Source organism: Mixophyes fleayi, chromosome 1 (genome assembly GCF_038048845.1).
Source record: "Mixophyes fleayi isolate aMixFle1 chromosome 1, aMixFle1.hap1, whole genome shotgun sequence".
Classification (NCBI taxonomy): domain Eukaryota; kingdom Metazoa; phylum Chordata; class Amphibia; order Anura; family Limnodynastidae; genus Mixophyes; species Mixophyes fleayi.
This window is the reverse complement of record NC_134402.1, coordinates 149,262,462-149,290,136: the sequence shown is the minus strand read 5'-3', so window position 1 is coordinate 149,290,136 and position 27,675 is coordinate 149,262,462. Positions and strand designations below refer to the sequence as shown.

Genomic DNA, 27,675 nt, shown 5'->3' with positions numbered 1-27,675 from the left:
CAGTGTCCTGTGCAATATCAATTGTGAGGCCAACCTATCCCACTGGAGAGGGTGTGGAAATTGTCATTGGGGGTGTGGCTCACCTTAAAAATATATTTAAATGTGTAAGGAGGTCCAAAGCAGCACACAGCACAAGGCAGTTATCTCCCTTATACCACTCAAATGTCATTCAAGAGCCACATATCATTATATGCAAAATGAGCAGAAGCTTGATTCATCCACACTATTGGAGTCAGAAGCCTTTTCAGTTACAGATGTAAATTTGATACCTTTAATTGATGAGTAGGAAATCATTGCAAGCTTTAAGGGTGTTAAGACCTCCTCTAATCACTAAAAGATTAAAGCTTTAAATCAACAATTTTTCCATATATTTTACAATTAACAAAGTAGTGTGCTTTCTTAAGCCTCTTCCACATTTGCTGTTTATTTCCACCTGTGCACCATAACTCCATTTCCAGCATGAATAGCAAATTGATAGTTGTGCCTCTAATACATATATCACATATGTCATATAGTTTGGGTGATCACTGGAATCCTGTGGATAATGCCTAAAGATGGAGATTTGGGGAGGTATAGGAGGAGAGAGAAATGGTACTTGGGGGGGAAATGAAATGTCAGAGCCATAAGGGAACAAGAAGTGTCTGGGTGACAACTACTACCCTCCAGGGAGCTCTCACTTCCTCCAGGGTTTCCTCTCCCTCAACTCTGGTCGGGGGGTGGATGAGGCTGTTGGAGCTGTTAATCACAGGACCTCGCTAAAGTGCAGGTACAATGGGGTAGCCCCTCCCAAAAGTCTGCACATATTAATAAAATTCCTTGTAGTTAAAAGGAAGACAAAATTCCTAAAGGATTCTGTCTTGCAATCATTAAAGCAGTGTATTTTCACTTGTCCACTAGTCATGTGCTTATCATCCATTACAATCCATGAATGTGAAATAGAAAAACATGCAGTCAATTGAGTTTTTCAAACAGTGATTTTTTTCTTTTCTTTAGAAAGCAGTCAATGTGTTACTGATCTAGTGGATTGTATTGTTAAAGTCTTGTGGACAAATGTGTCTAAAGCATTCATTAGATGTAATGCATTTTTAGCATTTTCCTACTGCATATGTGTATAATCCTTATCCTTTCAGTTGCAGACAACTTATGCAATGACAAGCCTCACTTGTTACTCACTTGTTTATGATAATGTTTGTTTATCGCAAAAAGTTCCACAACCAACACCCCTACAATTTTTGATGAAAATCATTCATGCCAAAGTGTTTTATGATCCAAAACATACAATATGTGTTACATTTGATTTATTCTAATGAAATAATTTAAATTCCTAGGGAAACCATTCACAAGACCGTACCTTGTCTTCGCTTCCTCATCAGACTACCAAAGAAAGATATGTCTTCATCCAATTTTGATTCTTCTTTAAGAGCTTCGGTCTACAGTAGACAATCGTTAGCTTTAACGAAGAAAAACAGCTGCATTTCCACAGTTTCCACAGCAGAAACCGTGAGTTCAAATGTTTGCAACAAACCATCTAGTGGACATTGTAGGTATTTTTAACATTCACCTAGAAATAAAATAAAGTTAGCACAACAATGGGCATGATTAATTTTCTGTTCTCTTATAGATGTACCAGACTGGAATTAAATTAACTTTTTACACATAGTCAATAACATTGAAATGATAATAATTATTATGATTACTATATTAATAGAAATTAGTAAATATTTTCACAGATTTATTTTCTTATATTATGCCCATGGTTCTATGATAAACTATTTTGAAAAAAATATATATTTTTATTTATTTATTTTACTAAAACTTTTAACATTTTTATTGAAAATGCTCTGTTTAAATTGAGCATCTATATCTACTAACCTTTTTATATTTTAACATAAGGGGATTATTTCCCAAAGTTGCAGAATGAAAAATGTTGCACAAAAAGAACAATAAAACATAAATTAAACTATCATTTTTTTTCAATTTGATCAACATTTAAAAATCAGAAGGAATCCATCATGAATATTAGGCTACATATTTACCAATAAGTGAAGTTCTCTTCTTTAGTAGAAGATGATTGGCAGAGATAAATGAATGTGACATCTATCATAAGCTATTTTAAACACCCTGTCTATATGCACTACACTATCTGTGAGGAAACTGCCACCTAAGGGCGGAGAAACGCGAAATGTGACATCATACATCCGGAAATAGTGTTACCTGCTTATAGACCATACTCTATGTGGAGAAGTTAGACGGAGATTGTATATGCTTTAACGGCATTCATAGTTCAAGATACATGACTATTCATTTTGTATGCGCACATACCAGTGGATACATTCAACGCTATACACTTGATTGATAAAACAGATGGCTGCCTAAAGGTGGACAGGACACTAGGATCTAACAGGACTGTTATTAGTCTCTTTTCCTTTCCATATCCACTCATCAAAGAAAAATTAGAACTATTTTTGAAAGTGGATTTCATTCTATCTATAGGATAAGCAAATAGATAAGTTCCTGTATAAATAGTCCTTTTAGGACTCCTATATCATTATTGCCACATATATTCCGTGGGAGGATCCAACCGTCATTTTGAAATACAAAGATACCTGAATATTAAGCTTTATATCAGAATATTAATATTAGCAGGTAGCCACACTCTGTTTTTTTGCAATATGCGGTTTTAATCTTTTTATTATTTTATTTATCTTCAATGTATTTTTTATTTTATATGAGTTAATTTTAAAGATATATGTTATGTGTTAATATATATTAATCATTAAAGATTGCCTGACATACCAGCGCTCCCATTAATATTATTCTTCCCTTTTTGGAGACATTCCAGTAGAATGTCCTTTGGAAGCAGCTAGTACAGTCAGACAGAATTATATAATATCTTGCATTACAATTGATTATATCATTACCATAGAGCGCCTTTTTCTCCTTTTACCATTTTTGTCAATTACTTAGCAAAATAAATAGCACAGTTCTAAAAAAACTGACCCAAAAAGTTATGTTAAAATAATTATAGAGTAAATTTACTTGTTATTTTTTTTTAAACAAAAAGTAAATTTAGGGGCTATTTTCCCTCTAACTGAGGGAGTAAAAAAACAACAAACTAAAAAGATTCATGGTTCAAAGTGCTGATTATATGTACTGCATTGTCTATTAATATTATGTCTTTTGTAACATTAGATTAGTTTTATTTGTATTTAGAAAAATTACTCAAAAATTATATATTTATTGCAGATTACTGCTGATTACAGATTTGTCATGTACAACAAACTGAAAATATCAAATATTACCCCTTTTGAAATCACTTATTCCTGTTTGCCACTTAATAGAACACTTACCTTTTAAAACTTTTTATTTTTATGTTGGAAAACAACAAAAATGTATTTAAAAAAAAAAGTAATATTTTTTTAAAAGATTTACTATATATTTGTATGAAACAAGAAAATACAGATACAATTGTTGAATAAAACGCAGATATTCAACATTTAAATAGATGTGGAATACAATGAAACACAGTTAACAAGGGGGATATGAGTGGTGCAGGGTGATAAACAAGGGGGAGGATATTGGTTAAGATCAGCATCTGAATGCAGGATCACCAATCATAAATAATGGAGTTTGGATGTCCACATTTTCTTGAGCATCTATCAGTTGCTAAGGGGAAGATGCTGTGGAAGTTCTTGGGGACATGGTACCATCTTCTGTATATTTTATCAGAATTTTCTCTTAAAGCTATACTGATGTAGTTGTTAACCATCCTATATTCAATGTCTGCACAGTCATCCTGATCAATAACGGTATTAAACTCTTGCTCAAAATTTCTTTCATGTGAATCTCGAACTTTGTCATTGTGAACTACGTTTTAGATTTGGTTCATAGACATTCATATTGAGTTGCAGACTGGGGAGATATTTCATGCAACTGCAACTTCTCTGTCTTGCAAATATTTGTAGAAAAATATTTTCAGTTCTAATTTTCAACATTTGTAAAAGTTCTAGCTGTAATTCCTACAGGCCAGTCACTTCAACTTCCATTTATGAAAAAATCCACTTGTAGTTCCAGGTTTGAGTTGAGGGTTGATCCACAACAGTAAAAAATGGAATTGATGAGGCTGTTTTTGATCTATGTTTCCTGTTTAATCACATGAAATGATCTATTGCAATTCAGGTGAGCATGTGGTGGAGTGTTTTCTTGGACAAAAATCAAATCTCCTTTTAAACTCTGAAGTGTGGTGAAATCAAAATACCTATATTTTTGAGATTGTTAAAATTAAATAAGATAAGTTTCACTGTCATGGTGACCTAATCATTAAAATTAATAGGTGTGCGGAGAAGGAGATGAAGATGAAACATTTTATCACTTTAAAGATTTAGGGGAGCGGGTAAGAAAAATAGCTGTGAAAAGCGTGCTGAGTGGAGGTCTTGGGGTGGTTGCTGTAACAATAAGGTTGCAGGACCCTGGAAAAACACTGAAGTGTAGCCAATGTAATGACTTCGAATTCAGCACAACGTAGCATAGCCAGACCTTCAGAGCCTCTTAGCAATTGTTTAGAAAATGTTTCATACATTTCACATGCTATAATGAATGGTTAAAATAGAGCAAAAGTGATTGTTTGTTTATTGGGGGATTGATGGTTATCCATATTAATCTTGGTATTAATTGTGCATGTTGTTGCGTTAGTAGTGATTGTTGATTGCTGTCTAGTAGATTCCATTCTCTGGTGATCAGTGTCAGGTGTCCTCATCTTGATGCAAATAAATCCTGGCAAGGAGGATCTTGCCCTCTCTGGGTTCTTTGATTGAAAGAGGCCTGAACACACAGGGCCTTATTTACAGTTGAACATAAGTCCATCTGCAACACGTAATATTGGGACTTGCATAAAATTTGTCTGACTGTACATACACACAACTTGTGCCTGTATTTTGAGTGGAGTGCATCTTTTACTTGCATCCAGTTGTGCTTGGTAAGGTGGGCCAGGGCATTCACACGAGTTCAGTGTAATACGGGCATAGAGAAGCAAGTCACCCATGCCCCTTAGAGCTGTGTCCAATTTAGACTTTTAGACTTTAATATATTTTTATGATATACCTTTTAGGAGGCATATATTGTGTGTTCCTTAGGCTTACTGCAATTTGTCAAGTTGACAGCTGCATTTTTATACCGGATGTATCTATATTATAGATGTAAATTTGCGTGTATCTTAAGATACATGCATCTCAATATACAGCCCCAGAAACGTAATTGCATGGAAGAATTTTTGCGTAGACACAAAAACTCAGTTTTACACTTAACTGTAAATTGGGGCCATAGTCTTCAATTAGGCAAGGATATTGTATGCCATTACCTCTATGAGCACACTTTTTAGAGTTATACAAGAGTTGAGCAAGAGAGAAGCAGTGGAACTTAGATTACAAGACAGATAAAATGTAAGCTATTAATGCCTAAAAAGGGAGAATATCAGCTGTTTGGCATTTAATACTGCCCTCCTGTACCCTATGAATACTTTTGATACATTTGAATGTTTTTGTTATATCACATCTGTCCCATCTCTCTTCTAAGCTCTGTATGCTTAGATCTTGTATCTTGTACATTTTGTTATGCAGCCGATGCAGTATTTTAATAACCGTTCTCCGTTTTTTTTTTCTATTTTATTAAGGATATTTTGGAGATAGGGTCTCTAGAACTGTAAACAGTACTCAAGTCGCAAACTTACTAGTGACCTATAAAGTGACAATTTAACATCCCTCCTGCTGCATATAATACCTCTTCCTGTGCAACAAAGATTTCTGCTGGCTTTTCCCACTGCTTGGCTGCACTACTAGCCAAGCATCTGAAACTATAGGCTAAATTTACTAAACTGCAGTTTTACAAAACTGCATGTTTTTTGGTAATCTTATGTGTGGTTTTAAAAATGTTAGATTTAGTAAAGGTCAAACCACACATAAAATTGGCAGACATCATCTGACCAAGACAGAATAAAGATGATAGGTAAGTATTTCTAATGGGCACATTTTTTAAAGTTGCTAAAATAAATTTGTATTTATATTGTTATAAATGTGGCCCATACTATTTATATTAGTATAAAATGGGAACAATATTATTTACAGATATAGGATCAGGGCCAATAATCTTTACATTAGTTTGAATAGAGAAAATACTATTTAGAGATGTGTAGTATTATGGAAACATTAACATTTATATTATTATGAATGTACACATTACTATTTATATTGGGAGGTTCACAAACAACCATGCTATTGACTTTTAAGGCTTTAGTCTGCTGTTAATTAACTTTTCATCCACTAACTGATGCATGAAAAGCACCATAAAAGTAGGATACATGGTTTCCTGTGGGTTTGTTCCCACGAATGTGTTCCAAAACTGTAACGCCACGTTTATCATTTAAAATTGAATTAAATCCATTGAACAATGCATGGAAACTGGGCTAAAAATGCATCTAAGCATACATTAGTTTACAGATGTGTTTTTCCCCATTCATTTTATTTTGCAAGGGGATTACAGCATATATCCTTTGGCCCTTGAAGTGACGGCAGTAATAACATAGATCATAGCGAAACGTTTGACTTGAGTGATCAAAAAAAGTTGAATCATATCTTCATAATCTCTATCCTACAGATACTTATAAGTATGTAAAGATGGCAAAAAATATTTTTGCAATAATAGATTTTTTACATTTCACCTAGTTTGATTTCTGCATATTTAATTACAGCTTCCTCCCAAAGAAACAGTTAACATTTAAAGAATGCCATCTAAATGCAGGTTAACCTTCTCCTTAACTCAGTATGATCATAGATTTTTTGATATTGTCACTTGGTAGGTATACAGTGTTATGGCCAAATCCAGCCATTTTACAACAGCGCTCCCTGCCTAGACTAGAAGTACACCATTTTTAGCACAGATCCAAAGTAAATGATAGCCCAGCTTGTGTGTTGAAAACAACACAAATTAAAATGCAAATTAACTTTACAAATATATATTAATACTTGTTAATAGTAGTTGCTTATAATATAGATTAATTGAGGGAGGCTGTAAAATCCCCCTTCAGCTCCAATCAATCTTCTACATTAACAAATACTTATACCATATATATATATATATATATATATATATATATATATATATATATATATATTTTTATATATATACATATATATACAAGTTAACCCGTTCATGATACTCATGCATTCTAGTCAAATCAAGCTACTTAAGGTGTTAAAAAGGTTCTTGTCATGCATTTGGGGCTAGGCCAGGCCTCCTCAGGGGAAGAGCGTTACTTCCCGACGTAAGCGCCCTTTTTTAACATGGTTTTGTCCACATGTCACCACCTCATCCTTCATTTTCATCGCCACTTCTATCCAGATGTCTGTCCAGACACAGGGATCTCTCTCAGCGGTCCTGAGTATCACACTCCTCTCACTCTGTCACCCCCGGCAACCACCAACCACTCCCCACTGTCACCCCCGGCAACCACCAACCACTCCCCACTGTCACCCCCGGCAACCACCAACCACTCCCAACTGTCACTTCTCCGTCAAGAAATATATATATATTTTTTTAAATCTTTATAAACACTTTTAACAATTAACACATTAAATTAACAAATTAAAAACATCTTAGTATACCAAATTTCAGCCCTATCTGAATTTTTTTTTCCACACACACAAAGAATTTAGTAGGTCAGTGTATAACGCCGCCCAGCAGGTGGCACTGCAGCTTGGTTTTATTTTTTCCAAACACACAGACAGACTAACACACGCCACTAGGCATTTATATTATAGATAGATATATATATATACATATATATATATATATATATATATATATATATATATATATATATATATATAGATATATATAGATTAAACTTGTGTATGAATCAAGCAAAAAATGTGTAAATAAAACAAGAAGAGATAGAAAAAGACACTATCTATCTCTATCTCTATCTCTCTTTCCCTCTCTCTCCGCAGTCTGCACCAAATACATCTTGTTTCAAAACAAAATAGTTCTGTTTCTGTTCCTTATGATTAGTCACATGGATTTGTGTAGTTGCTTTAGAAACATTAGATTAGTAGGTTCAGGATATGCTTCATAGGTTCAGGTGAATTTTTATCCAAATTCAGAATTTTTAAAATTTGGGAGGCTAAAAAGTCTCACAAACTGAACTGCTGGAGTTTTGCTGATCTTTAATGCTGAGACTCACTCTCAAAATATCTAGTTTATGTTGACTTCTGTAAACTGTGTTAATATACACGTGAGGTTTCTGGCAGCAAAACAGAGGCAGAGATATCATTTTCCACTGCAGAAAATCATAAATATTTAATTCAAATAATGTTTTTTTTTTACATTGGAGGAAAAAGCATGATGTATGTTCCTAGAAAGTCACAGGAGTGATAATTAATGCATGATATGTCTTAGTTGTCTGCACAGAGATGAATGTTTTGCTTGTTGAAACGAAAGGGTTACCATATGCTTCAGTCTTACCTTTTTATCAATTTGTTGTTTTTTTTTATACCATTGTTTTAGTGCTTTTGTATGTCACCCTTTATTACTGGTTTGGTGAACAATATGGTAACTTTATTTACTTTTAAAGATCAAACTTATTCATTTAATAAGTGCCATTTATTAAAATCAGAATAGATAGCTGGCATGATGCTTTATTGAAGCTAATATGTTTTATGTAAATGAGTTCTTACTCTTTAGCACTTGTACTGCAGCCTTTCAAGGCTCATTTTCAATACCTATAATACAACCTTTTGTAGTCGGATTTCTGTAAATAAAGAGAGAAATTGTTTTGAATAATATTTGGTAAGACACAAAATGATACAGGTCAGGAAATACTGAAAGGGTATGGGAATAACAAGAGACTAGTAATTATTCTTGCACAATATTAGATTTCTAAGGCAGCATGGTGGTCAAGGCTATGAATTACAGAGAATTAATAATGCAGGCAGTATTGCATTGGAGTAGGTTTTGCTAAAGATGAGTCATCTGGAGATGTTATAATGAATATAGCGCTTAGTGAAGACATCACTTGTCGGCACAGATGATCATCACCTCAATATGTTTTAACTGTAATTGTTATTTAAATATATTTTATTCCTGCCAGCAGCAATGTGAATTTAGCTGACCAGAAGAGATTCACAAATATTTCAAACTGACTTCCTAAAGTTATGAATCACCAAGTGTAAGACTTGTGTTTGAAACAATACCCCATCTTTTTAGTTTATAGTGTTTAACCGCAGCTGCTTGGAAACATTATTAAGTATTAAATAGTTTGTATTACATAATAAAGAGGCACATGTTTTACTAAATTATGTTGACATTTAGGAGTAAATGTATCAAGCTGCGAGTTTCCGGCGGGTCTGAAAAATGGAGATGTTGCCTATAGCAACCAATCAGATTCCAGCTATCATTTTGTAGAATGTACTAAATAAATGATAACTAAAATCTGATTGGTTGCTAAAGGCAACATCTCCACATTTCAAACCTGCTGGAAACTCGCAGCTCAATACACTTACCGTTTAATCTGTTGTTTTAGATCTATATTGATTTAAAGCTCCTGGACAAATAGTCTGATTACAGAGTTGCAATGGCTTGTAGATGCCTTAATAAACCCAGATCTGGTAGCCTTCTAGCAGAGGATGCTTATTGTGCAATGTTTGGAGATTGTTTTCTTGAGAATGCTACTGTCTGCTAAAATTAATCAACAGCTGCTTGCTCCTAGCTAAAAGCAGTGGATATTATGATGACATCCAACCACGGCTGTGCTAGAAATAAACATGTTCAGACAGATTGTGCACACATTGTGGGATTTATAAGAGATGTCAAGCCAAATGTAATTAAAATTTTATTTCATGTTGTTAAAGCATCATGACATATTAGAGATAAGTATATTGCTTGAAGAATAACACAACCCAAAACAATATTTTGCCATTAAATCCAGTTTATGAATAACTATTAACACTTTTATTTGAGTCTTGTGTAATTTTCTATGTCATGTTGGGTCCACTGATGGCTAACGGCTCTTCAGCTCTTTCCATCAACATCCTGCTGGCTTAATTCAAATAGGCTACAACATAATGTCGATACTCATCTCCTGTCTGTGTCACTAGCAAGTGATATCCTGAGACTCAGCTGGTCCCTCTCCTTTGTTCTTTGGAAGGGCTTGCTAGCAAACGCTAGTGTGTGGTGAGAAGTGGAGATGGGCGGGCTCGGTTCCCCGAGAGTCGAACCCACCCGAACTTCCAGAATCCGAGTCCCGAGTCGAGTCGAGTCGGCTCGGTACTCTTCCGCCTGTTTAGATTCCAAAACGAGGCAAAAAGTCATCGTGACATCGTTGGATCTCGGTTCTCGTGATTTTTAGAATGAATAAATAGCCGCCTCCACAGACATCTAGCACCATTTGAAAGAGGAAGAGAGAAGGGTTAGGTGACGGTCGCAGTAATTGGAGGTGTAATTAGAGCAGGAAGAAAGTAGTAGGAGGCATTTTTCCTAATTTACACTACAAGTGTTTGGGGTGTCAGATATTCCCCTGTTCTAAAAAAGCTATTTTCTGGTGTTGAAATTATTATATACCAGCACTATATCTTTCTAAATTTGCACTACACGAGTTTGTGCTGTCAGATATTCCCCTCTTTGAAAAAAGCAATTTTCTGGTGCTGAAATTATTATATACCAGCACTATATATTTCTGAATTTGCACTACAAGTTCTTGGGGTGTCCGATATTCCCCTCTTTGAAAAAAGCTATTTTCTGGTGTTGAAATTATTATATACCAGCACTATATATTTCTGAATTTGCACTACAAGTGCTTGGGGTGTCAGATATTCCCCTGTTTTGAAAAAAGCTATTTTCTGGTGTTTGAAATTATTATATTAAAATGGATTCATAGCAATCCACATATGAGCAGGATCAGCAAGCAGCTGCTGGCACCAGTCCTGATGGTAGTCTTCCCTGTACGTCATCTGGTAAAGCCTATGTAAAAGTACATAGTCTTTTTAAGTCAGGGAAAAAAACATACAAAAAAAACCTTTTACCGTGTTGAATAGAAAAAGAGCTGTAATCGAAGAAAAGTTAACTGCAGAGAAAAAAAATAGCCAGCATGCCATTCTACACACGCAGTGGCAAAGAAAGAATGAGGCCTTCGCCTTTCTCTATTAGTGCGAGATCTAAAAATGTTACTGAGCCTTCTTCTTGTAAGGTTACTCGTGACGAAGCAAGACCAAGTAATTTGGAGTCCAAAAGTGGTGTACAACTACTGTTACTGTTCTCTTGCAGCTCGGCTTTCACACGTAAGGCATTAGAGGAAAATGTATGCTCAGAATCAGAAATGACACCAATATCTGAGGAGAGTCCATCTACGAGTGGTATGTGTAATCGTGACCATTCTGATAGTGTACCCATAAAGAAGGGCCCTTTCAGCCGGTGATACACCAATTGAGCATGCCACTTTGGAATTAGAAGAGGATGAATGGGAGATTTGTGTAGCCGACGAGGGCGCTAATGAGGATGTTGATGAGGATGAGGTTATTTGTGTAAGTCCTGCACCAGTGGCAGCAGTTCTGGCACGTGACAAGAAAAAGGCCATTGTCATGCCTGGGCATAAAACAAAAAAATCCACTTCTTATGTGTGGAATTATTTCTACCCAAATCCAGACAACAGTTGTATAGCCATTTGTAGTGTATGTCAAGCCACAGTCAGTCGAGGGAGGGACCTTAATCATCTTGGAACCTCGTCTATGTTACGCCATTTGATGAGAGTTCATGGCAAAGTGTTGGGAAAAGCTGAAAGTTCTTCCTAAAAAAATTACAAGCACTCCATCATCAGCTAGGACCCTTCGCTCACCGACATCCCGACGGCTACAAAATACACCCACAACACCATCCTCATCAGTATCCTCAGTAGCGATCGGAGTTAGCCCTGCATCCCACTTGGTAAGACTCGATGACTCCTGCACTATTATTGATTCCTCTGAAGAAAGCGTTAGTCCCACTGCTGCTGCTGTTGCTGCTGCTGGGGGTGAAACGTCCACCCAGAGGAAGGCCAAGAAAAAGAGCAGTCCTACATTTCAACAAATAACTGTGAAACAATCATTTGCTAGGTAAAGCAAATATGACAGCAGTCACCCAGTCGCCAAGCGAATCACAAATGCCATGGCTACCATGTTAGTGTTAGCTCTGCGTCCAATATCCACAATAAACACAGCTGGTTTTTCACAGTTAATTAAGGTTTTGTGTCCGTGTTACAGAATTCCATTACAACAACATTTTTCCCGTAAAGCTATTCCACAACTATACCAAAAAGTGTGTACAAATGTAGTGATTGCGCTGAAAAATGCCATTCTCCCCACTGTCCACTTAACCACAAATATGTGGACAAGTGGAAGTGGGCAAACCAAAGACTATGACTGTGACAGCCCACTGGGTTGGTCATCCGCCTTCACCAGCAGGAACAGCAGCAGCATGTACACCACTATGTAACATTTGTCACAGGCAGGCCAGTCTTTGTATCACCGGCTGCACTAACAGGCATACAGCTGACAATTTGTTACGAAAACTAAGAGATATGATTGATACATGGCTTATACCACTTGGACTCTTCCCAGGATATGTCATTTCTGATAACGCCAACAATATAGTACGAGCATTACAGCTGGGTAATTTCCATCACGTTCCCTGTTTTGCTCACACAATAAACTTGGTGGCGCAGAGCTTCTTGAGAAATAACCGTGAGGTGCAGGTGATGCTTTCGGTGGCCCGTAAAATTTCGGGACATTTCTGGCATACTGCCACAGCATGTAGGAGATTGCAGCAGCTCCAAGAACAATTTAACTTGCCCTGCCACCAACTTAAGCAAGAGGTGGTAACAAGGTGGAATTCCACCCTGTACATGCTTCAGAGGATGGAGGAACAGCGCAAAGCCATACAAGCGTATTGCACAAGCCATGACATTGGGAAAGGAGGGGGTATGTATTTCACTCTTGCACAGTGGGGAATCCTTTATGTACTGTGCAAGGTGCTGAAACCATTTGAAGTTGTGAAGTGAGTTCAGACTCTGCTAGCTTGAGCCAAGTCATTCCTTTAATTTGACTATTGGAAAAGCAGCTTGACAAACTGAAGGATGAGATGAAAGAAAGCAATTCCGCAAAGTATGTTGGCCTTGTAGATCAAGTACTTAATTTGCTTCACAATGATCCAAGAGTTATTAAAATCTTGAACTCGGATCACTATGTTTTGGCGACTGTGCTTGATCCTAGGTTTAAGACCTACATTGATTCTTTGCTTCAAAATTACCGAGATGTGAACCTTTGCAAGGAGCTGTTGCTCAGCAAGTTGTCCGCTGAACTGGGCCTTAGCTTGACGACGTCTCCTCCTTCAGTTTCTCAGGCAGCTGCTGCTCGGAAAAAATTGCACTTTGCAAAGAGAAGCAGGGATGACGCAGGTGGCAGACCACAACAGTTTGACATCTGGGCTGGTTTGAAAGATTTTACCACAAAATGTGTGACCTTGCCCATAACTCCATCCAATCCTACTATTAACATGCAAAGGATGGTGGAGGATTTTTTTTCAAGAGTTAATTGATATGGAAATGTTAGACAGTCGCTTTCCATACTGGGAAGAAAAACATGCCATTTGTAAACCCATGTACAAACTTGCTTTGTAATACATAAACTGCCCACCCTCCAGTGTGTACTCAGAAAGAGTATTCAGCAGAGCCGGGAACCTTGTCAGTGATTGACGTAGGAGGTTACTTCCGAAAAATGTGGAAAAGATGATCATCAAAATGAACTACATCTTCCACGAGGAAGGCCTTTACCGGCAAATACATCCAAGTACTGACACTTCTCTAATGGCGGATTCCAGCGGAGATGAATTAATAGTCTGTGATAATGATGTACACCCGGATAAGAGTGAGGATGATGCTGAAGATGATGACGACAACATATTTTTAAAACTTTCACTATAAGTGTAGGGTGTAATCTACCCCCAAAGAGAAAAGGGACTTGGGGCATTTCTATTTGTTACAGTCTTTGCAGGCTGCTTCTTTCTCTATTTAACTATAAATGTAGGGTGTAAAATACAGACAGACACCCAACTGCCTTTGTTGCTATGAATTTCAATAGCTCTTTTTAGACCGTTGCCTGCCACCCTGGATTGGTGTGTGTAGCTGTAGAATTAAGGAGGGACTAGCAGGGATTAAACTGTATTTTTCATCATTTGCACTAATAAGGTTTGCCAATAATATACACCCAATCAGAAAATCTGCATTTCTATTGATCGTACAGTCTTTGCAGGCTGTTTCTTTTTCTATTTCAATTTTTATATATGGGACTAATCTAGACCCAAACAGAAAAGCTGCTTTGGGCATTTCTATTTATAGTATAGTCTTTGCAGGCTGCTTCTTTTTATATTTCAATTTTAATATATGGGAAAAATCTAGACCCGGAGACAGAATATCTGCTTTGGGCATTTCTATTGATCATACAGTCTTTGCAGGCTGTTTTTTTTTATATTTAACTACAAGTGTAAGGTGTAATATACAGATAGACACCAAACTGCCTTTTTTCCTATGAATTTAAATCACTCTTTAGTGCGTTGTCTGGCACCCTGGATTGGTGTGTGTCTGATAAAAGCACACATCCCAGGGGGGGGGCAGTGCTTGTTGACATTTATTAGCTGTAGAATTACCTCACTTATCCAAGAAACAGGTGGAGCAGTCGTAAAAAATGTTTCCGAGATGTGGTAGGAACTGTCATGTGTTTGAGTCATTGCTCTGTCGCTTACCATCCAGCCAGATCGCTGCAGTATTTGGCTGAAAATGTATGAAAAGCATACTGTGACCTGTGAGATGGTCAAAATTGCATGGAAATGACTGCAAATTAGTGTTAGTGAGGTTAATAATAATGTAGGTACACAATAATACCTACATTATGTTATTTTAGCCCCAAAAATTTAATTTTGTAACAAATTGCAAAACAAAACCAAACAAAACCAAAACCGAAACACGCAAGGGCGGTTTTGCTAAAACCAAAACCAAAACCAAAACACGAAAGTAATCCAGATCCAAAACCAAAACACAGGGGCCAGTGAGCATCTCTAGGTGAGAGCCTCCCAAAGAACATGCTGACATAAAAAATAATTATGTTTTACATAATTTTTTCATGTGTCTCAAAGCTCTAAGCACAAGGTCATGTGATCAGCAGAACCAACTGTCAAGATCCATCATGTTTAGCCTGTCAGATTTTTCTGTCAGCAGGAAAGATGGGAGGACATTATGTCAGTAACTGTCACTGATAATAGTATTTTCTCTGCTCTATCTACCTCTATGAAGACATTTTAAAGCTGTAAAGCGCACATTACTGCAAGAGGGAGGTTTATCATGCTCAGAAAAGGCTCCCCCTATTAAAAAAACAAGGGAGACAATGACGGTGACCCCTGGAGTCCTCACTTTCATTTCATTCATGAATTTGAGTCAGTTACAGCAAGAAATGCCATATTTTCTCAGCCCTGTTAAAGGCAAAAATCAGGGGAAACTAGTGAGGCATCCCCAATCGCCACAGTTTATAATAATAAAAGGTGTGTGGAGTGTCTCTCAGAGAGAAGGAGGATTGAGCAAAGCAACATTCCCTGGCACAGCCCGTAGGAATCATGCTGAATTTGCCCTCAGGGGCTTCATACATCTGTCCAGTCGCTGCAGATTCTCCGGCCCCAGCCCAGAGGGAAATGATAGCTACTTCTCTCATGAGGTGGATTATAGACATTTATGGATCAGTTAGTGGACAAGGAGTCAGAGATGGTTGCCAGACAGGGGTACAACCAGTAGCCTACAGATGGCCAAGGTAGGTCTAATAGATAGACTAACCTTACCAAATTATTCCACACAATTTGGGTTATAAGATACGATTCTAAGGCTTTCCGCATTACTCTTAAAAGGGAGAATTACCTAGTGCTTAGGAATCACACCAATCTCCCAGATATTCTGGACTTATTAGGAAGATTCAGTTCCTGAGCGCTGATGTGGTAGTTCCCTTATTGCTAATGCTCCAGGGGAACAAGAGGGGCAGGCTAATGTCTCTGGGGAAAGCCTAATGTCTCCTAAAGTAGGACTGCTCAAGTCCATAAGCAAGGCAGTGCTTGTAATTGGTCAATCATTTAAGCAGATATCTAATCTTCTGAGATTTCACTGGCTATCTAAGGTGGGGTTGAGTAATCTAGCCTACTGGTCCAACAAGTTTTTCAATTTACAAAATTCTGACCTTTCCTGGTCAAATTTTATCAGTGAGGTAAAATGAAGACCTAACACTAGAAAATAGTTTGCAAATCTAAAGAGTTGCATTTCATACCCAAGTAAACCCTTTCAGAAGGAGCGTCATCCTTCAGAACCCGTGGTTCAACCTCAGACTCTTTCAACTTCAAGCATGGAAGAGCTGCCTACAAAAGCTTCCACTACTAGTAGAGGAGGTGATACCAACATCATAAGCTTTCAGAAGACAGGTCAGTACCATGGTAAGTATCACACCCCTCCTCAATCAGTCTACTTCAAAGGACATTTGTTTAGAAGCCTGCAAAATAATAACACAAAAGAAGTTGATACTATGGACACTAATCGAGGCATTGGAATCAGCACACCTCCAAGGGAGGTTAGAATATGCAAATTCCTCAGTCAAGGATTGGATCAGCTTTCACTTTCACATAGAAAGCCAGATGGCTCTATACAGACAAATCTCAATGTAAAAGGGTTACATTAATATTTATTTTGCATGTTTCACATGGAGAGTCTGTCAAATGGTACTCTTAGAGAAGAATCATTCTTGCATAAAGCTAAAGCTGAAAATCGCCATCATACCATTTACATTTACCCAATCTGTTTAAAATTCTAGTGGCAGGGTCATACCAGTAGACATTAATGGTTTTTGGTTTGTCAGTCGTCCCCTTACTTGTTGACAAGAGTAATGAAAGTTATCTTTTAGATCCACCAGAGAGTAAATACATGCTTTAAAGTACTTAGATAATGTCCATCGAGACCATCAGTGTCTAATAAGTAACTTTAAGATGCTGAAAACTTGATTCGGATTTGGCTGCGTGCGCTTGAGTTTGACATGCCCATACAGTACATTGACTACGGCAAAACGCTCCTTCCCCACCCAGTTCTCTCCCCAAAATCGTATGCTGTAGTAAGTGTCCTTTGCATTTACGGACACAGCGGACAGGGCTGCGTTCACAAATGTATCTCCGGTTCTGGGCATGCGCAGAGTGTTTTTGCGTATGATACACTCAAAATCAGCAGATATGTGCCTTGATGAATCAGGCCCATGATGTCTTCAATGACTATTTGTTTCATCAGCTGCCATAGTAAACAATACAGTTCTTTTCTTTTATTTCACAAATTATACATTTAGGACACATGTTAAATTGAACGCATATTGCGTTATTGGCATAAAATATGCTTTTTTACTGCTGTGCAAACACACAAGTCATAAGTTCCCAAACCAGTGGTTTGTGTGCATGCTCACATGTTCAAAAGCGCATTGTATGTCAACAACGCAATTTGCATTCAAATAAACATGAGCTCCTTCATTTCCAACTTCTCCCCTATCTAATAAGAGATAAGCTGATATACACATACATTAGCAATATGTGTTGATTTGCTGTCTGACATCAGTCACATTTGTACTAAATAGGGACTTGAAAGTAAATGTTTTTTTCTGTCTTAAACCAATTTTAAAAGCTTCATTAATAACAATGCAATTAAAAAATATAATGTTTTTTTGCTTCTGAAAATAATTGTTTTTTTAACCACACAGAATTGATAAAAATTCACATTTATTAACTAGGCCTATTTTCCCCAAACAGCCCCAGCTTCAAATTAATAGCATTCCAATTTAATATACTTCCCAGGATGAGCCTGACATTAAGTTGATAGCCACCACATTTTACAGACATTCTATATTGCATTAAGAGCCCCTAAAATATATTAATAGCAACACCAAACCCACATTATATTAATAGTCATTTCATCTAATAAAGATCGACCGCATAACATTAATAATTCCAACAAGCCCCAACATTTAATAAATAGCCACCACATATCATAGATACGTCCACAAGCTTCACATTAAATAAAGAGCCAACACATAATATTAATATCATCACCAAACACTTACATAGCATTAGTATACCTACATCAGCCCCCACATAACATTAATTTTGTCTCCATCAGTAACACACATTATAATAATCCTCCCAAGAACCTTAACAATTCTGAATTCACAGCTACATTGCTGTGGGAGTCTGACCAGCTAGGTGTGCAGGGGAGATGAGTAGAAAGGGAATGAGTCAGGCAGGATGAGAGAAGCAGATGGGCATAGAGGGAAGAGAATGAATGGAGAAAGCGATTACTGATCCACTGCACTGAGTGGCTGGCATCAGGGGAGTCAGGAGGAAGTACAACAATGACAAGCAGGCACTATTTAGGCCAGATTAAACCTCAGTATACCCAAGCCGCCAAGACCACGACTCTGGGTCTTTTCTATATTTTTCATAAATTGAAAAATAGCGACAGCAGTATTTATGGCAGTCCAGGCTGTGGACGGTCAGGGCCTGGATCTCATCGCAGGTCATCTGGCTCTGCTGCTGGCTGACCACATAAATGCCTAACAGTCATATGAGGGGCCGAAATCCATACTTATTTCCTCCTGCTGCTCACATTTTTACGTAACAGACCTGTGATGGCTGACCTGCTGGACTCTGCCACCAATTCACTGACCCAACATTCCCAAAGAACACCATAATAAAAGCAGTTTTAAACCCTACATACTGCTAGTATAATGCACTCTAATACCATTAAACTACCTACCATCACTGGCTATTGGTGATCTGCTTACTTATCACTTTCCTGGCCTGACCTCTCATTATGTGCAGAATGTCCATGTCATATCTGATTCACCATATAATTAAATTTTCCATCAGCATGGTATATGTAGGGGCTACTTACCCTTCAACATCTTTATTGATTTAAAGTGCCTCCATTTTTTCCATCATGAACTAGTCTAAACAGGCACGACTATCTGCCAAAAATGAGAATAGTATGTTATATCTGACTGTGTAATGCAACTGCTCTAAATGCCTCCCACTTAAGCCCATCAGCTATTATTATGTTCGCATAGCACATGCCTGGCCCAAAATGTCAAGATAAGAAAAAGGAACTTCATAACTAACCACTGTGGCAATTTGATGATTGGTTGTGTCTGGGTTGGAGAACACAGTAAGCCTGGAAAGTACATTAGGATGGCACCATACATTTCCCGTAGCACCCTGACAGTCCGCCTATGGCAGAATTTTTTTTTGCACAGTTGACATGCCCCAGAGGGGCTTCCCTGTGCATGTGCAAACCACAGCAAGCTAGGTGGTATGATGATGATGATTGTAATGGCTACACTGTTTTCAGTAACTTTTTTTTAATTACTTGAAATTTAGATTGTGTTATTATAATAACTGTTTAAATAAACAATGCTAGTTATTTTAACTAATACTTATATCATATCACTTCAGTGTTCACTACTGAATATTATGACATCTATTAAAATCTCCTCAGATTTCTGTGACTTGTATTAAAAACTTAAACTACACTGTCATGATTTTATATGGTTACAGAACTTCTTGTTAACTTCTACCTATATAATTTACATTATATATATATGTGCCACATCTCTTCTACTGCCTTAACTGTAAAACTATAAAATTCCATTCACTTGCATCTTCGATACCGCCACAGTGTTTATACATACATATATACATATATATTTATATATACATATATACATACACACACACACACATACTTGCCAACTTTTAAAATTTGTCCTCCGGGAGATCCCGGACAGGTCATGCGACAAGTGTGTGGGGGAGGGGCGGGTGGTGATGCTGTCGCCGATCTTCCTGGCATTAAATAGATGAGGGGGCTTAGTGGCGCAACACATCATTAAACCCCGCATCCACAATTTTTCGGGAGGTTGACTACTTTTCCGGCAGTCCAGTAGGATTCCCTGAAATTCGGGAGCCTTCCGGAAATTCCATGAGAGTAGGCAAGTATGTATGTGTATCACTATGAAAAAGGAGATGCTGCATTTATATTACTGTTTCTACAGCAGCAACAAATGCCTGTGCTTACAGTTCACAGTTATCCCTACATGTGGTATAGCAGACCCCTGATTGGATGTTGAACACCACATAATTAGTGAATTATTACCTATTCACTGAAAAAGAGTCTAAGACATCTACTGCATGTAAACCTTTTAGAATCTTTCCATCATATACTAAGTTTTTCACAGCCAGTTATCTGTACATATATAGTAGATTATGAATTATGCCCTTTAGACTGCAAGTAATGAGTTCCATAGAAGCAGATTCCCAGCCATTTCTTCCCATGGATTGACAGAGTACTTGTAAATATGGTAAAATCTGACCCCAAATCCTAATCATTACCCTCACAGTTCCATATGGATCTTTCTCAGGATCCTTGAGTGCCCCAGAAAACATTAGATAGTAAGTTACTGTGTACATAGTTGTCCAGCACATTATATTAAACTATTTCTCATGATCTTGTTTTCATGCAACTGATTATAAGCTCTTCTAAGCATGATTTTCAAATGATATTCCCCTATACAGTGTTGTATAAAGTACATGCAGTTATCCAACTATAAAGCTGGGTACACGCTACAGATTACTGCAGATGCGATTTCTGTCATGAATTTACCAACAACTGAAAGTCCCGATAAGCATGTAGATTTATGTGTACACACCTACATGATTTAATATTCAGATCTGTGCTCTTTGTCTGTCATAACCATCTGTTAAAAAGATTGTGACTCTGTACAGAGATCTCTATAAAGTTCTGCTTACACTGCTGGCCGTGAGTAGATACACACTTCTACATTTCCCCAACATCGTTCCATTGTTGATAATGATTTTTAATCCGTTTATAATATCCAGTCAAATGATATGATGTGCAATGGTATGATATAAAATGATCGTGCCTAGACACTAATGCAATGTTGGACCTAACAGTCGTATATTGTGTGATTGGCATGATAATTTGTTGTAAAATCTGAAGTGTGTACCCAGTTTAGCACTGCACACTTCTTCTCTGTAGACTGTAACTTTATAAACAGTACCTAATGATGCTAGTACTTAATGATAGTATTATTTAGCACATATTATAATTGTAATGTATGTATAATGTATACAAAATAACATACTTTCTACTATAGATTATAGAGATATGTTAAGTCACCTTGGTGTACTATGTATAAGAGCATGTACCCACAGTATTTTTCAGCTGTGGTCGTATTCTCAGTGGTATATTTCAATTCAATGTAAGTATACTTTGAATACACATCAGAAAATGTTTTCAATATTATTCGATATAAATTCTCTTATGTGCTTTGTCCACATTATCTATAGGGTGCAATGGTCCCTGCTATACTTTACAGTGACTTGAAATACAACTCAGAGCCCTAAAAGTATCCAATGATGGCACTTGTCATTTTGTATAGTCAATTATGTTACAAGACAATCAATCATTATGTGTTTTTATACAGGGCACAGTGCTCCTCCATGGTGACTTCTGATATATTCATTAAATTATATTAATGTAGTCCCTACATACTCCTCCATGCTTTACAATGAATAACCTACGGTAGATATATCATTTAAAATCCTTTACTCTAACAAATAGTAATGATAGGTAGAAACAATGTTTTATGCTAGAGCAAAGACAATTGTGAGTATACATAATGATTATTTTGCATTTAGATATTGAGTGATGTGGAGAAGATAGTCTGCTCTCAACGAAGCCATTCTTTTTCCTCAAGTCAAAAACGGGAACAGAAGGGAGAGATACTTTTGAAGGCCTGGAGCTGCAATGCTTTACCAGAAGAAAAGGTACAATGCATAATGGCTCATATAAAAATCATGGTCCTACATATAAATGCTGTTTGGTTAATTTTTTGGCAGCTTATTGTAGAGATGCTCGAGCCCACCCGAACATTGCAGATCCGAGTACTGAGCTGAGTCGGCTCTGTACTTTTGTGCGCCCTTGGAACTGAAAATGAGGCAAAACGCCATTGTTGCATCATTGGGCCACTAGTACCGCCCTCCACGTAGATCTAGCGCCATTTCACAGACAGACACAGAGGCCATTGCTCATACAGAAACAGAAGGGGTGTTCTTATAAGTCTCCAGTCACATTGTTCTTGTCACTCTCCAGTCTCAGTGCCATTGCTCACACAGAAACAGGGGTAGCAGTGTTCTTGTGACTCTCCAGTCTCCAGTCACATTGTTCTTGTCACTCTCTAGTCTCAGTGCCATTGCCCAGTGCCATTATTCATACATTAACAGAATGGGTAGCAGTGTTCTTATCAGTCTCCAGTGCCAGAGCTCAGCGCCATTGATACGGCAACAAGCTGCTGGCACAAGTCATGATGATACTAGTCCTTCTACGTTGTCTACTAAAGTCTATGCTCAAGGACATAGTAGGCTTAAGTCAGGGAAACTGAAATCCAAAAAAACAAGCTTTTACATAGGTAAAGAAAAAACCACCTCTCTTATAAAGGGAAAGTTTACTGTAGAAAAAACATAAAATTGCCAACATGCCATTCTACCGAAAATAACAACAAGCAGTCCTGCATCAGCTAGCTCCCTTCACTCAGCTAGATCCCAGCACCTGCAATGTACACTGTCATTATCCTCACACTCATCCTCACCCTCATCAGTGTGTACCTCATCCTCACACAATACTAATTCCTCCTTGCTGGAATCCACCATCACAGAAGTCTCTATACTTTGATGTAATTGCCGGTAATGGTTTTCCTCATGGAATTTGTACTTCAATTTATGGCAAACCCTATAATAAAATACTTGATCTACAAGTCCAACAAAGTTAGCGGAATTGCTTTGTTTCATTGCCTCCTTCAATATCTCTAGCTGCTTTTACAAAAGTCTAATTAGGGGAATCACTTGACTCAAGCTAAAACTCACTTCACAAGTGACTACTTTTAGTGGTTTCAGCACCTTGCACAACACGGAAAGTATTCACAGCGCTGAACTAAAGTATATTGCCCCTCAAATCCTATTCTTCTTGCAACTGCTACAATCTTCTACATGCTGTTGCATAATGCCGAAAATGACCCGAAATATTTTGGACACAGACAGCATCTCCTGCATGTCACTGTCATTTTTTAAAAAGCTCTATACTACCAAGTTGATTGTCTGAGCAAAACAAGGAATGTGATGGAATTCTCCCTGCTGTAATGCTCTAACAATATTGGTGATGTTATCATGTGACGTTACAGAAATCACATAACCTCAGGAAAGTCCAAGCCATGTTGCAATGACATCCCTTAGTTTTTCAAACAGGTTGTCAGCGGTATGCCTCTTAGTGAAGCAGGTGATACAGAGTAGCCTGCCTCTGAAAGATCTGGCATTGCTTGTTGTTTGTAAGATGCTGCTATTGTTCCTGCTGCTAGAGGCGATTCACCAACCCAGTGGACTGTAACAGTCATATAATCTTTTGTTTTCCCAGTTCCACTTGTCCACATATCTGTGGTTAAGTGTACAGTGGGTAAAATGCATTTTGTAGCCCAATATTTTTATTTTTTGTAACTTCCTGGTACAGGTGAGTAATTGCTTGTCTAGTAAAATGGTGTCAAGATGAAATTTGGTAAGGGGTAAACAGGACCTCAATTAACTTTATAAAACCTGCTGCATTAATGGATGATATTGGATGCAGATCTAATACTAGCATAGTCACCATAGCGCCTGTGATCAGCTGTGCGACTGGGTGACAGCTCTCATAATTGGTTCCCCTTTAAAAGGTTTGTTTAACAGTCAATTGTAAACTACTAATAGTGTTCTTCTTAGTCTGCTGCTGGGTTGAAGATCACCCCCAGCAGCAGGAGCAGCAGCAGCAGGCCTACCACTCAAGGATTCTTCTGAGGAATCCTAGACAGGGTACACCGCTTTTTATTAATGATTATAGTATTATGAGTTGCTAATTTATTTTATAGAATTTTTTTTGCCTTTATATTGCACATATGCATGTGTGTATCCTGCACATTGTCTGTCTGTTAACATACGGCAAATAACGTTTAGGCAGAACGTATTTATACCCAGATTTAGAAACATATCTTGAAATCTGCTTGGATTTGAATATGGTCGGAACAGCGCTCAAGTTCCATGCTTCTTTATTTAATGCAAGTTGCCTGAAGGTTGCGTCCCAACATGAATCGGATCCATGATGTAGAATTTGTTTGCTATCTGTGTAATTCATTTAAAACTATTGTATCAAAATAAAACATGCTAAGCAGTATTTTGTTATATATTGTATACTAAGCATAGGTCTGTCGAATGTTTATAACCTATTGTAACCTCAAACCCTATCTGATCCTTTAATCCTTGTAAGGTTATCCTTATGTCTATCCCAAGCATGTTTTATTGCACTACTGTAATAGCCACAACAACCTCTGATGGGAGGCTATTGAACCTAACCACTACCCTTTCTGTTCTAATTTAACCATAATTTTATTATCAAACAATAATTGGTACCTTCCTTATTTTAAATGCTAATATATTATTTTGTACATTTTTAAAAAAGTGTCTAAGATATAAAGCCTGTACCCTACTACAACTATACAATTTAATATATTTTTCTTTACACCAGTTTCTACCAGCAATCCATACACTGGAGCACCCAAATAGACGATCCGAGAAAATAAAGACGCAAGAGCTTCTTCTATCAAATTCATTGAATGCAGTTACCTACCCCATTGGCTTAGAATCCATTGTTAAAGACAATATGGTATATAATCAAAAATTAAAGGGTTGTGACGTAAGTGGAGGACTGGATTGGATCATTCATGCCACAATTCCACGCATTGTTATCATTCCTACCTCCGAAAGTAGCATTTCTGAAGAACAGGAGCAGCCTGGCAACGACTTTGATGAAAACAGTGAAAAAGAGTTTGATGACGATTTCTTCAACTTTCACGTTGACACAAGTTTATTAGACTTTGAAGGACTTTCTTCAAATGCAGATCTATTTGAAGTGGTTGAGAAATTTTTGTCATGAAGAAAGTAAGGAATATAGTTCTGAGTGCAGTGACTACAGTTTTGAAATTCCACATCTGCTATAAATAGCTCATATGCAATAGGTAAAGCACCTAGTTTTGTATTGTAATGATCTTGCTAGGGATGCATAGAATGCAGGATTCAGGTTAAGATTTGACCAAATAATAAGGGCTCAACTGAATCCAGTCTGGTTTGTTGCAAAAAGAGCTAAATTAGGATTTTGATTTGTTTTTTGGGTAAATCTTTTGTAATGGGATTTGATGGTCAGACAAATTTTAATATCTGGATTTGGGGCATCCCTAATGTTAGCTCTTGTGCAACCACTCAATGATTTATAGTTATATTTTTATGACCAATTTTAACCAGCTCCTTTTTAGTGTTCACACCTTTTGCATATGTAATGTAAACAGCAATAGGTAAACAGACCTTTTCTGATTGTGGCTTGTGCAAACACTGCAATTTAACCTAATTCTGACACTTGCTTGTTGCAGTTTTTCTTATTTGCATTGAAATCATAAATCCAAGTAAGCTTCCAGATTGTGAAAAATGTCCATTGCTGGCTGGCAAATTGTAGCCCGGGGAACAAGACTCGACTTAGCTGACTCTTGGGAACATTTTAAAAATGTAGGTAGCCCAGTGACCCAGCCCATGGTAGCCCACTATGGGACCAGCCTGGGGGGATATGTCCCCCTGTCCCTAGCCCAGTGAGTTCCTGAATATATGATTTTGACTGAACTGGGAATAAAAGTCAGGCCCTTGCACTGCAGGGAGAGCAAACTTAAAATGTGTGGACAAATTTCGAATTGGGAAGTCTTCCAAATAAAGCTGCCTGGTATTTGCGTGCTAAAGCATATAGTATTTTCCCTGCATTCAAATACATATATATTTGAAACCATTGCTTTGTGACCTGTTGAGTCCAGGTGCAAATTTGCACCCTTTAGTTTGATTTGCTCCTAAATGAGGCCCTAAGTGTATTAAACCACAATAAGCACCATCTTTTTATTCTCTAGATTTATTTTTAAATTGGAATTAAATAACTGGACAGATTTTAAACTATAGTTAACATCTGCTAAACTATGGACATATATTTTACAGTGACATCAGTGACTAGGTAACCATAATGTACTTTACCCCTCAACATTCCCACATAACAACTTTTAAATACTCAAATACATTTTTTTTAAATTAAGATAAGTGAAGATTGTGGATATAGAACACGAAAATTAATACCGTGGATTTGCTTATACATCTAGACCAAAATCTTACTGAAAATTATTCCAATCTTAAATCATAAGATTCATGGGACTGCTCAGTTTTCTATAGGTACAGAACAAGAACAGGTATTGAGAGTTATACCCAGCATACAGAAAATGTGAAATGGTGCTGTGCTGAATATTTAAATGAAATTAGTGGTATAGTATGCTAAAGACCTCCTTCAACTGCTTGTTTTTACTATTTACATATGAACAAAAAGTCTTCATTTTGGGCAGTATGTGCATTTTTATATTTAAAGCTTATCTATTAAGCTATAATGCAATGCCAGGTAAATAAACCATCAAACTGCACTTGAGCCATTTGTAGGTATTAAAAGGATAAGAGCCTTAATTGCAACAAGTGTTACTTGAATTGGCCAAGCTGATTCCAATCAGAAACATAGGTATCTCCCAGGACTACATAAATTGTTGCAACACTTATGGTGCTTCCAGTTGATGTGCAGCATGAACGTTACTCATCTCTGTAGCTACTGCTTTGAAGTGAACTTGATCTATCAAGCCCTGTCCCTCTCCAATGACTTGTTCCCTACATGATTCACTCAATGGAAAAAATCTAAGCTCCTAGATGCTCAGTCAAAACCTGAGCCGTAACATAGCACATCACTTTAATGCGTATTTAAAAGTATGTTTTATTGGGGGTGTGGACTTTAAATTATGCTGAATAAATAAGCTCTGTGAGACTATGGGCTAATTTTGCCAATGTCCAATAAATTTGAGTTCATTTTCAGTATATTGTTTACCAATACTGTGTCTGACAACTCTATTCTATGTGACCTGCCCCCTGAAACCTCTGTAAAATCTTGAATATGTGACAATATGTAATTTTTGTCACATTTTCAATGTTTGGTAGACTAAGTGACTAATTTTTAGAAACTTATATCAATGTATTAATTCCACAGATCACCTGATTTCTGTAATATATAGTTATCACTTTACCTTTTACATTCACCATTAATATAAAATCACTGCACCCGTGACATCTCAGATTCACTCAACCTTTTGAGCTTTCGCCTTGTACCATGCTAACCATAAACAAGGTATCCCAGTTGTTATGCTTGCGCATCCCAACTAGAAATCCATAAGAGCGACTTACGCGATCCCTGTGTTTGACAAGTCTATATATATATCGCCTAAATATTACACATCTATTGACTTCCACGTCCGAAAGCCCACCATTATGTGTTAATCGCTAAATAAATACTAATCTATCATTTACCCCACTATACTGCATTATCTATATAAA

At 37.2% G+C, this 27,675-nt stretch overlaps 1 protein-coding gene and 1 long non-coding RNA gene across 3 annotated transcripts in view; one reads left to right on the top strand and one right to left on the bottom strand.

Moving 5' to 3' along the window:
- Nucleotides 1–1,499, bottom strand: part of LOC142143642 (uncharacterized) — a 150,744-nt gene extending 149,245 nt beyond the window's left edge. For both annotated transcript variants that reach the window (XR_012689560.1, XR_012689559.1), the window contains exon 1: nt 1,352–1,499. This is a non-coding gene — a long non-coding RNA (uncharacterized LOC142143642). The remainder of the gene's footprint in view (nt 1–1,351) is intronic.
- LOC142143638 (melanopsin-B-like) overlaps nt 1–27,233 on the top strand; it is a 99,007-nt gene extending 71,774 nt beyond the window's left edge. The window contains exons 8-10 of the mRNA XM_075201633.1: nt 1,329–1,500; nt 21,847–21,975; nt 24,752–27,233. Of these exons, the coding sequence (XP_075057734.1) occupies nt 1,329–1,500; nt 21,847–21,975; nt 24,752–25,159 (709 nt within the window). The 3' untranslated portion in view covers nt 25,160–27,233. The remainder of the gene's footprint in view (nt 1–1,328; nt 1,501–21,846; nt 21,976–24,751) is intronic.
- Nucleotides 27,234–27,675: the final 442 nt, after the last annotated feature.